The following is a 13,066-nucleotide window of genomic DNA, read 5'->3' on the forward strand; positions in this document are numbered from 1 at the left end:
AATCTCACCTTACTGCTTGATAAAACCAAGAATGAGTAACTTCAAAGAAGCACTATAGGGGGTCAGTGGAAGCCCAAACAGAGAAGTCTGGGGGAAGGGACAAAAACATTCATGCACAGACCCTGATAATGAAAGCAAAGAACAGATTAGCTTTGCTCTGCACAAGAAAGAAAACCTCTAAAACGGAATTTTTTAAACGCACAAAATTAGTCAGGATCAAAAGGAAGACAAGAAATAGTGCTTGTGTACAAACTACAAGGGAAAGATCTTAGACTGATTCAACCAGCGCTTTCAATTCATTCCACATAACAGCATGTCCTACCTCAGTATTAAAGATTGGTGACACAGAAAGATGGGAGCTGAAGGAAAAATGTCATACACACACACAGCCGTACAAGTCTCATTTGTCTAGGAGTAAGTGCCTTTATGACTCATTACAAAACCCAATATAACAATGCAAAAATATTCGCTTATCTTACCTTATAAGCGAGGTACAGTAATAAGAGACAATAAAATCTTATACTCTATAAAAGTTTTAACCTTACAAATGACAGAGTGGGCAGGGGGGTTCTATAAATAATTTCATTCTTTCCGAAAGAATGGCAGCTGCTTATATATTCATGAGGGGCGCTTACCGAAAGTACCCCGAGATTTTTCCCAAAAAAACTCCATAATAGAACCCAAAGCTTGAACTTAAAATAAAGGGTGGGTACAGGTCACCACTACCCAGTGAGTATTAAAGAACAGAAAAAATTCAGAAATACTCACAAAATACCGGTGATATCATCTGCCCATCGCGGACAAGCCCCCAACTGAAAAGGATTCAGGTCCCAATTCCTGCCCCATACTTTCTCTGTCTCTGTCATATGTAAGTCAGGTACCTGGGGACACATCTTAAAGACCAGAAATCGTCTTCCAAATATGTCCGTCTTTTATTATGAGTTTCACATCTTTTATACGAATCAGGTTTGTCAGCATGTGACGGCATGTGACGTAAATACAAACCATATATGGAAAGTCACATGAAACTTTAAACACATCAGCATTTTTCCTAGCTAGAGATTGAAGTCCACAGAGGGTCAGAAAAAGCCTTAACCAGCAGAGCTTCTTAACTAAATCTGTCTGTAAATACGGCTTAACAAAACAATTGAATTCACTTCACATTATCTCTGTTTAAACATTACCTGTCCTTGTACCATCTTCAAAGAAGGGAAAGATAAACAGGGCCTACCTTTGCATCTTTAAACAACATATGCCTAAGGACACTTACTAAAGTTCTGATACGTGTCCGTTCACATGTTAATGATGATGTATATGTTATGATGATTAATAAGTGCATATGAGCACATCATTAACATGCAGCTATGGATGAATATAAAAAAGAAACAATATTCTGTACAATTGTCAATTTATAAATCAGCATCTTCTCCCCACTCTCTCTTCCCCATTTCCCTTCAGCGTCCTCAGCCCACTTTCTCTCCACTTTCCTTCAGCGCACGCACATAAAAACAAGCAAATAATTTATATCATTTTCATTCTATTCATTCATAGAAATTAAAGTCTAAATAATGCCAGTCACAAAAGAAAACATGATTTTACAAAAATAATTCCCTGCACAGTCAAGCCTGCAAGGATTACTAGATGTCTTTCAGCAGCTCCCATCCCTCCCTCCCCCTTACCTTTGTGGCTAAGTCAAAATGATCTACCAACAATGAAATTTTAAAAACACAAAGCACGCTGTACACAGAGAAAATGTTAATTATCATTTATATTCCACGGGTTTTCAAAGAGGTCAAGGCGGATGACTTTATGCAATGTCACCTCAATAACAACTATACAAAAATAGACAAATATTCCCCCTCCTGCGATAGCGGTTTTTAGCGCAGGGAGCTGCGCTGAATGCCCCACGCTGCTCTCAACACTAAGGGGACCATAGTGCAAAATATAGACAGCTTATATAAATTCTCAAAGCAGACACATTTTGATCACTAAATTGAAAATAAAATCATTTTTTCTACCTTTGGTAATTTCATCAGTCTCTGGTTGCACTTTATTCTTCTGACTGTGCATCCAATATTTCTTTCCTTCTTTCTGCCTCATGTATGCTTCCTCTCCTCCAGACCTCATTCCCTCCCCAAACTTTTTCTTTGTTTCATCCTGCCCCTTCTTTCTTTTTCTCTCTCTCCATACCCCCTTTCTTTCTGTATGTCTGTTTTTCTCTCTCTCTAACCCTGCCCCCTTCTTTCTTTATTTTTTTTATTTTATAAGTATTTATATACCACTTATAACCTAAGTGGTGTACATGCAGGTACTCAAGCATTTTTCCCTATCTGTCCTAGCAGGCTCACACTCTATCTCACACTTTCTCTCTCCACACCCTCTTTCGTTCTGTATGTCTGTCTTTCTCTCTCTCTCCGTGCCCCATTTTTCTTTGTTTCACCCTGCCCCCTTTCTTTCTTTCTGGCTTCCTGTCCCCCCCTTTCTTTCTTTCTCCCTGCCCTCCCCTATGCCACCACCATTGGGAAAATGCTTCCACCGCCACTGGGGAATAGGCTGCCACTGCCGCCATCGGGAACAGGCCGGCGCCGAGTTCGCCCTGCTTCTCTTCCCCGCGGGGCCGACCAACTCTCGTCACCCAATGTCAATTCTAACGTCGGAGAGGACGTTCTAGGCCAGCCAGGCAGCGATTGGCTGGCCCAGAACATCCTCTCCGACATCAGAATTGACACGAGTGGCAAGAGTTGGTCAGCCCCACAGGGAAAAGCAGGGAGAACTTGGCGCCGGCCTGTTCCCGATGGCAGCGGTGGCACTCAAGTGGCTAAAGAGCTGCAGTTTGCCGGCCTAGGGAGAACACTGGAGGGTGGTCAGCTGTGCACCCTGATGGGACATAAACCTGGGGAGGGGCGGACCGCCCCCCCACCTTCCCCCACCTTGGTATGCCACTATCTGTACCTCACTCCCTCCCTGTGACCAAAAATTCTCCTTTCTTCTATTCGCCGTGTACACAACCATCTCTTTCCCTCCCTTCCTCTCTCCCAAGTCCATGCCTTCTGTGTCCAAAACCCATTCCCTCCCCCACCTCAGCATCTCTTTCCCTCCCTTCCTCTCTCCCAAGTCCATGCCTTCTGTGTCCAAAAACACATTCCCTCCCCCACCTCAGCATCTCTTTCCCTCCCTTCCAAGTGCATGCCTTCTGTGTCCAAAAACCTATTCCATCCCCCATCTCAGCCTCTCTTTCCCTCCCTTCTTCTCTCCCAATTCCATGCCTTCTGTGTCCAAAAACCCATTCCATCCCCCACCTCGCATCTCTTTCCCTCCCTTCCTCTCTCCCAAGCCATGCCTTCTGTGACCAAAAACCCATTCCATCCCCCACCTCAGCATCTCTTTCTCTCCCTTCCTCTCTCCCAAGTTCATGCCTTGTGTCCAAAACGCACTCCCTCCCCCCTTTTGTGTTCCGCGTTTGCCTCCCAGCCCATCTTTGCAACTTTCTCAGCAAAACGGAGCTCGAGCCGAGAGGCTCGTCTCCTGTTTCCTGCCTGCCCTGCTGCGCACAAATAGCCAACCGGAAGTATTCTCCGACGTCAGCGCTGACGTCGGAGGGCAGGCTTTGCTTAAGCCCTCCCTCCGACGTCAGCGCTGACATCGGGGAAGACTTCCGATCGGCTATATGTGAGCGGCAGGGCAGGTAGGAACAGAAGACGAGCCTCGCGGCTCAAGATATATTGAACTCCATGGGTCCCCCGTCCAGATCTCTCCTGTGCACCTGGGGTGGACCGCCCCCCCCCTAGGTACGCCACTGGGACCGGCACTGGTCTGCGGACCGGCGGTTGAAGAACTGTGGCCTAGGACCCTGGGGGAGCCCGGGCCCCCTGTCAGCTCCGGGTCCCTGAATGCAGGACTGGTAGTACTGCCCTGATGGCGGCCCTGGGTTTACCATATGGTTCCAGAAAAAGGAGGACAGATTGAGACATCCGAGTTTTACTTCCATTGAAAGCAATGGAAGTAAGGAGGACCAACTGAGACAGAAAATGATTGAAATTTTTAACATACATATTGCAATTTTAAAACTCAGTATATTACAGAAACTCTTACCACCTAAAGAGGTGACTCTATTTGATGTGCTGCTTTCCTTAGCAATCAGGCAGTTTCGGAAAATTTGAAAAACATAGCTTTAGCCAGTGTTCAGTTCTGATGGAATACTGTGTGTTTGACATATAAATTTGAAGCTGTCTCAACCTGTAAGTGTAAATATGTAGGATAGTTTGTGAAAACCTGGAACTATCTAAAACAGGCTTGCCCAGGTTCACTCTTTGAGGGCTGTAAACAGACCAAGTTTTCAGGATACTTCTAATGAATATGTATGAGAAGAGATCTGCATAACATAGATGTAGTGGGTATGCAAATCTTTCTCATAGACATTCAGTAAAGATATCCTGAAAACACTGACTGCAACACAAGGTGCCTGAACTTGAACAAGTCTATTTTAAAACAATGTATTCAGCCAGAAAGGGGAGAGACAAGATGGCGGCGGCGTGTTAGCTGTAGGGAGCTAGAGATCATCTTACCTTGCATACCTTTCAGTCGTATTCTTACGACCACTGAAGTTACAATCTCTCTTCGGGGAGATTAACAAGAATGCCCCATAGCAAACGCAAGGGGTTTGTCTACATTTGGGCAGGCTTCGATGGACCGGTTCCTGACGAGTTCACCGGCCTTAGCGAGGGGGGGGATATCCCTGCGGTTGTTCCGGTGGAGGGAGCCAGTGGAGCCTTAAGGCTGGAAACATCGTTGTCCCCCCCAGAAGCCTGTTCGCCGCCTAATCCGGCTCAGGAGAGCGTGATTGGTGTGAATGCTGAGGACTCGATGGATCCAACGCAAGCTGAAAGAGGACCCTGCGCTCTCCAGGAAGCTGAGCTGACATCGAGAGGAGCGGAGGGAACCGACTCCTCACTGGCAACATTGTCTAATATCTGGAGAGTACTTCAAAAGTTAGAAGTTGCAGCAACCAAATCTGCCAGCGATATCTCTAAAGTTGTGAGTAAACTGGATGAATTGTCTGAATCAGTTCAAAATAATAAAACTGAAATAGACTCTAAACTGGCTCAAATGTCTATAGAATTTGCCTTTTTACAAAATATTTCTGCTACAGTTGTCAAGAATAGAGTTCTACTACAAAGGAAAATTGAGCAGCTGGAGAATTTTAACTGGAGGCTTAATTTACGGGTTATCAATTTTCCTAAGTTAGCTTTATCTTCACCATTAGATTTGTTTAAGAAATATTTTTGTTAGAAAATTTGAAATTTTCCACTGAAATGATGCCTCCAATAAACAGAATTTACTATTTGCCTAAAAGGAGAATTGATAAGTCTGAAAATCAACAAGAAATAGCCCAGCAAATGGATTTCAATAATTTAACAGACATATTAGAGAATTCACAGGAAGAGATCGAATACCGTGGAACTTTGGTTATATCTTTAGTCTTTGAACAGGACTTAAGCTTAATTATGAAGGCTTTTTTTCAATCTTCTCAAAGTCTGTTTATGGGTCAAAAAATATGGATTTTTCCCGATGTTACAAAGGTGACTCAAGACCGTAGAAAATTATTCTTAGCAATGCGGGAAGAAACAGTAAAAATGGGGCAAATTTCTTATTAAATTACCCCTGTAAGCGTCAAATAAAATATGCTGGGATTAAATATGTTTTCTTTGTACCAGAGCAACTTCGACACTTTTTGGATACAAAAAAAGTAATGAATGTATGAACCATAGCTTTAAAGAAAATAGGCTGGATTAATTCACGTTAAGCCTTTTCCTAATATTTGGTATTTATTTTGAAATTGGATCTCCCTATCTTACTTTCTCGTTTCTCATCTAGGTAGTATCGAGGTCTAAGAAAGAGTATTACAATATTTGAACCTTACATGACTTAGTTCTTAATTTTGTAGTCAAATGCATGTAATTAATGTTTAAATGTTTTTCTTTGTAAACTTATATATACATGCTTTGAAGATTTATTAAGCTCTGATTTACTGTTTCAAGTGGATGCTTGTAAAAGATTGAAAATTAATAAAATATAAATTATAAAACAATGTATTCAGTCAGAACCCCTACTGGCTGGGCTCTTTCAACTATAGTTATAGTTTGCTGCATTTTTTGTGTATATATGTACCAACCATGCTATGACTCTGCTTATTCTTTATGGTATTGTGTTGGTTATTTATGTTTACTTAAATTTTAAACTTGAACTTAAAAAAAAAGTTTAAAAAAATCATCTCAGCCATGCAACTCTTAGCTGTGTTGCTCTGTCATTTATATTTGATCTTATAAAACATTTTATTGCATATTTTTCTTTTATTTCTTTATGTAATCTGAATCCAGGTTAAGCTCTGTCAGCCTTGGAGTCGCTGATGCACAATCTGCATCCAGTGGAAAACCAGCCACAGCTGTCGAAATTTGTCAGTGTCCTCCCGGATTCAGCGGCACTTCCTGTGAAGTGAGTTTTTAAACAAAATTGGTTTATTTGAAAACAGCAGCATATTTGGACACTTTGCTCAAAAGATGACGATTAGCTTCCATAAACAGAAATATTCAAACAGTATGTTACAGAAAAACATGGCTCAGAGGCCCTTACATACGAGTATCTGAAGCAAAACAAACTGCCCTTGATATGAAATAACACATACTGTGTTGCCTCTTTCGTTATAATACGGACAGCACATATTGAGATGTGGGGAAGCTGAGTACATTTAGGTGAGAATGGGGTGTGGATGTGGAAGGGGGAGGGAGTAGTTTGGGTGAGACAACAATGCAGACAGGTAGTCCTTAATTCAAATAGGGATTCCACATCTGTATGGACATTGGAATTTATAGCTGTTCTGAGGCAAAGTACCTTCTGTAGGGCAGCTGTAAATCCTGACATTTCAGGTCCCCCCCCCCAATGAAGTCATGAACCTGATGCCAACTTCTCCACACTTCCCTCAATAGCACCCCTCAATAGCATATCCAACTCTCCTGGCAGCACACCCAATCATCCTCTCTCCACCTGATCCATATCTCCTGATAGCAAAGACACCCCTGACAGCATAGACTCCTTATCACTGTTCCTCAAATGCATAGTCCAATACCAGCCCCCCCCCCCCCCCCCACCAGCATCTTCCCTTGCAGAACAAAAATCCCCCAGGGTAATTCTGTTGACAGGAAAGACACGCATCCTTCAGAGCTCCCTGTGCCCCTAGATGTAGACATGAGCATGACACTTGACAGCTTCCCCCAGACTCATATTCCTCATTTGGATTCAAGGCCCATAATGCCCATATATATATACATTTCTACCTCATGTCCTCTGGGTTTCAAAATGGCCACCAAGACCTCTAGAAGTAAAATCTTAGTACTACTACTAGGGGCCAGGTTTTATATATATATATATATATAGATATATAGATATATATCTATATATCTATATATCTATATATATCTATATATCTATATATCTATATATCTATATATATATATATATATATATATATATATATATATATATATATATATGTATAGATATATATATATATATATATATAGATATAGATATAGATATAGATATATATAAAACCTGGCCCCTAGTAGTAGTACTAAGATTTTACTTCTAGAGGTCTTGGTGGCCATTTTGAAACCCAGAGGACATGAGGTAGAAATGAGTTGGCATCACTCATACCCTACTAGACACTGGGGATTCCTGGTATAGGTGGGGCTGGGTTGGGGGTGTGTGAGAGGTATGAGGAGAAGGCTGCCATATGTGAGGCTCTGAAGATGGGTGTATTTGCTAGCAGAGGAAGGGGGAAATCAGTATTTCTCTGGGGGATGAGTGTCTTAGCTGATGGGGTGAAGGGATTGGGTGTGCTGCAGGGAGAACTGGGCGTGTTCTTGAGAAAAGGGGTTGGGGACATTTGCATTGGGGTGGGGGCTGCTATTGCTTGGATTGTGATCCTTTGCTGAGAGCACAGCAATTTTGGATTTTAGAAAGATGCTCTAATAACAATTTGAAGGTGAGAGGAGTATATCTTCCACCGATACCCCCACCCCCCACGCCACACACACATCCAGCTTTCTAAAATTGCTATTCATTCTGGATGTGGAGAAACTTGAGTCATGCCCCTTGCTCCTATTTGACCAAAGGATTTACCTGTTGTAGAGCTTCTTGTAAAGTAGTGTAGGAATGTCACAGCTCCTCACTTGGGTATTTGGATTCCCCTCAGCATGTCCTTTTTAAAATGTGCCTTCATGATTCTCACAGTGACTGTGGATTTTCAGAGATAAACTGCAGCATAAATCTATGACACTTCAGATGAGTTGTGGGCAGGGTGTTAATAGCCAAAGCAAGAGAAATACCAATTATCCTCTATAAGTAGAAAAAGAAAGAGGTGACATCACTTGAACTGTTCATATCACCCTTTGAAGGCCATTTCAGAAGCCATTTAAGTGTGTAGATTGGCTACATGTGCATATTTCAATTTCAGAAAGCCGCTCTCTACATATGTAGATGGTCAGGGCACTGACTTTTGAAGGAAGCTGCTTGTTGAGTAAGACAAACTACTATAATTATCTTTTTTTATTTTACAGCAGGAAATACAGAACATATATAATTCAATTAATTTCCTCATTGTCTTATGCACCTGCTCTAAAATGAGCTAAACTTTTATAAAAATGCTTGTTCCATCCAGAACTTAATATGACGGTTGCGAGTGTTAATGTCTTTTTAATCTCCAATTAAAAAAATAAAATAAAAAACAAAACAATTTTTTTTTTCCTTTGACAATGATGCCATTTTTTACTGTAGTGTATACTGTTATGTTCAATAATTTCTATTAGTACAACAAGCATCACAACTGAACATAATTCTAGTTTTGACATAAAACCAACCTCCCCCCCCCTATCAGTTATGTGCCAGTAGCTTCCAATATCTTCCTTCAAAGCTGTGGTTATACAGGCATTATAAATGGGTGCCATGTTTTTAAATAAACTTTTCTCTCCGAGACACACCAGCGGTAACAGCTGCCAACTTTTGCATTTCGAACAACATGTACATCTGCATCCTCCAACTCTCTGCCATGGGATTTTTGCTTTCTAGCTCACTAGCGGCCTCTTTTACAAAGCCACATGGCAACAGCCCCGAAGCCCTTTATGTCTCTATGGGCTTTGGGGCCATTAGCACAGCGCAGCCGCTAGCGTGGCTTTGTAAAAGAGGCCGTAAAATGCATTTCTTTTCCACAACCAAATCCAAGCAAACTCCCTCCCCCCTGGAGGAATCGCACTTCCACCTTCACCTCCACAGTCAACCCAACATTCAAAACTCACTCAAAAAATTGCTTCCCAGAGTAATATACTGTTCAAGTCTGACATTTTCCCCAGTATTTTACATTAGGCTCTAATGAATAGAAAGGGGCTTTTTTTCCCCCCAAAAGAAAGAAAGACATCCAAAAAGAGGTATAATGGGGCAGATGGACTTTTTTGTTGCCGAATCCTTCCAATTTGCCATTTTTTTTGAAACCTATTTTCTAGATGGATATCTATGCTGTTCATCTGCAGTTCATCTCAGTCTCAAGGGGGTGTGTTAGAGGAGTGTGGATGGGACTAGGTTGGCCTTATAATTTGTACATTTTTCTATAATAATGGAACGTTGTAGAAAATGTCCAGGTTACAGTTTGGATGTTTGAGGCTAGACCTGTTTCAATAATGAATAAGTGCTAAAAGGTGCCCAAACTGACCAGACGACCACTGAAAGGATAAAGGCTTGACCCCCCCTCCCCCAACACTCTTCCAGTGGTCACTGATCCTCTTATGCCTCACTAAAGATGTGAAAGAAACAGTACATACCAACCTGTATGACAGCTTTACTACTAAAACAAATCATTTATACGGCACTTCTAGACATACGCAGCACTGTACACATCATAAGCAGGTACTTTCTCTATCTCCAGTGGGATCACAGTCTAAGTCAGCTGTTATGGTCAGTCCTATTAGAGCAACAAGAAGGTTCATGGAGTAGCCTAGTGGTTGGTACAGTGGATGGCAGAGAAGGAGACCCCGGAAGTGGCGTAGTGATGGTAGGAGGTGCCTAGGGCAGTGGTGTCCCCACCCACTTCTCTGCCCCTCCCCCACTTCTTCCCTGCTCCCTCCTGCGGTGTGCATGCACCCTTTCACTTCTACCTGTACCTCTTTAACTTTGCTGGCGTTAGCAGCATCTCCAACCAGCTGCCTGCACCCGCCTCAGCTCTCCCTCTGATGTCACTTCCTGGTCCCGCAACAAAGAAGTGACTTCAGAGATGCGAGCAGCAGTTTGGAACTGCTGCTCACACCAGCAAAGAGTTAGAGACATAGGAGGGAAGGAAAGCCACGCACACGTGACAGGGAAGGACTGGGGAAACAGAAAGGAGGAGAGGTGCCGGCATCCCCACCGAGACAGCGCCTAGAGCAGTCCACTCCCCTGTACCACTGGACGCAGGCTTATATCCCACTCTAACTAGTATCCGTGTAGCCCACCAAAACCCACCAAACATTTACTGTACCATCATACCTAACGGATACTCTTACCGTTAGGGAACTTCCAAGTACCTAATCTTAATTTTTATTATTATTTTATTGTAACCCGTTCTGTGGAGGACGGGATATAAAAATGAACAAATAAATAAATAAATATAAGTGACACCTGCAGGCATAAGGGCTGTTGGTGTGATGTAAAGTTGGGTCCAGTATGTATTTTGTGGGTTTTGGAGGGCTCACCATACAATATAAGGGGGTTGTGGTGAGATGTGTACCTGAGGCCTTTGATGTGAAGTTTACTGCAGTGCCCCCTCAGGTGCCCCACTGCCCTGCTGGAATGCCTGTGTGGCCAGTTTACTATAAATGCTGGCCCTTCCTACATCCCAATGCCTTGTTTTGTATGTTTTTCTTTTGGACATTTTTTTTAATGACTCAAAAATATAGGCAAGCAACACAGGAGAGACAGCTCCACACTCAAAATACGAAAAGAACAACAGTGGAGATGTTCAATAATAAGGTGTGCAAACTTTATTGATTTTAATAAGTGCGATGGCTCGGCACGCACGTGTTTTGACTTAACCAACTTTCCTTAGGAGCCTGAATAGAAGTTGTTTCCTTTCCCTAATACTGGCATTCGCACAACTACATATATTCAACTAATTAAAGAAAGACACAATAAATAGCAATGGCAAAGCATGGGCTACAGCTTTTTTAAAACTTATCCATCAATGCAACCATATATATATTTAACATTTTTCTTACAGAAATAATTCAGTGAAGCTTAACAACCACAAACCTTGGAGCTATTCAGTGTCAAACTAGTCCAACTTACAAATCTCAAACCCCTTGGTGCTAATCGGTGTCGAATTAGCCTAGCTCACCAAATTCATCACATTCCATCAAACCCCACTTCCCCCAGCAAGACTTGCAATGTTGCAGAGTCATGGCAGCCACCCATGGCGATTCTGCACATGAGCAGAATAAGCACATATAATACATAACATCATAAGCCACACTGTCCACAATTCACCTCCATATACACATTCCCTCCAAAAGCTGCAACCAAACCCTCCTCCCAACCTGCTAAAAAAAACTAACCCACCCAAAACGGGAGGGCGGGAAGGGAACAATTCAAGCCTACCTCCCACCTCTGCCCACACTCCCACCTTTCCCAAAAATGAATTAACCTACCAAATTTCACTACTCAACCCAAACTCACAAATTCCTTTCCAATCAAAACTCCCACCTTTGCTAATACCTAATACTGTTCCTTAGTACCTCAACCACCAATCCCCTGCCACCACTCCAGCTTGTCCAATCCTTACACCCTGATATTCCAACCCCCTCCCCCAACTGTAATTTCTCTGTGTTGGCTCAGCCAGTGTTATCAGCCTACATTTAAAATTGTAAGCTCCCTTATACAGAGTCTCCCACTGCTTCTTTCTCATACACACATGTACACTTTTGAATGCATATGTACATGCAGGTGTCTTTTTAGCTATATGATGGAAGATTCTATTTTTGGAGATGCTTTTTGTAGAGAACCAAGGGAATTGTGAATGTTCCGGTCTAGACATTCCAATTCCACTCTTGATATTCTGTGTACAATGGAGCTTATAGTGACTCATTTTTTCTGTACCTTTCAACTGAACTCTGTCATAAGAATCCTAAATCCTAAATATATGAGGGTGGTTTGAAAGGTTTGGTATAAAGCAAGTTAAACAACATAGTTTCCATAGAGGGTGAGGATGAGTAACTGTAAATAGAGGGTGAGCATTTTTTTAGACAATGAGAAAGTTGCATCCAATGGAAAACCTCCATAGTTGGATGGCTGAATTTTTCCATAAGGTGTGAAAAGGAAAGAAGTTCACTGTCCAACATGATATAATCTAGAGACCAAATGTTTCTGCTTATCTATTCCTTCCAATGGATAGGATGACCACCCACTAGGATTTGAGCATTATTCCATATAGGAACTTGAGTGGTCGTCCTCCGGTTATGGTTGAAGATGGAGTCAAGATGTTGTATGGCATGAATGATGGCTTTGACAGTCACAGATTTATCTGGCATGGTATGTAGCGGGGTGTATGGAAGACATTATACATGGATGGGATGTACCAAATCAGCTTCTACATAAAGCCAAGCAGAGCGCTTATCAATGGGAGCCAGTTCCCGGGACCAAAAAACACTGTATTGGAGCAAAGCAGCAACATAATAAAGGAAAAAGTCAGAAATCCTCATGCCACCATCTTCTTTGGATGCCTTCAGGATGGATAGGATGATTCGGGTTTTGTTTTGTTTTTTTTGTTTTTTAGAATTCCAAAGATATATTAAGGTTTTCTCAATCTTGTAAAAATCTCAGGGCACCAATCTTGGTAACAGACAAATAATAGTTAATAATAGGCACAATTATCATTTTGATCGCCGCAAGATGACCCCACCACGAGAGGGTAAGTGGAGACCAATGTTTCACCAGTTTCACCTTAGAAGTGATAGCTAAGTTCCATTCCATCATATTGTTTCTGTCCCTA

The 13,066-nt window shown here is 42.1% G+C and overlaps 1 protein-coding gene across 10 annotated transcripts in view; it reads left to right on the forward strand.

The window, feature by feature from the left end:
* Positions 1-13,066, forward strand: part of LAMA2 (laminin subunit alpha 2) — a 1,204,230-nt gene that overhangs the window by 631,987 nt on the left and 559,177 nt on the right. For all 10 annotated transcript variants that reach the window (XM_033936921.1, XM_033936924.1, XM_033936922.1 and 7 more), the window contains exon 15: positions 6,378-6,492. In XM_033936921.1, coding sequence (XP_033792812.1) covers positions 6,378-6,492 — 115 coding nt within the window. The remainder of the gene's footprint in view (positions 1-6,377; positions 6,493-13,066) is intronic.

The sequence above is a fragment of the Geotrypetes seraphini genome, chromosome 3 (assembly GCF_902459505.1).
Source record: "Geotrypetes seraphini chromosome 3, aGeoSer1.1, whole genome shotgun sequence".
NCBI classification, from domain to species: Eukaryota; Metazoa; Chordata; class Amphibia; order Gymnophiona; family Dermophiidae; genus Geotrypetes; species Geotrypetes seraphini.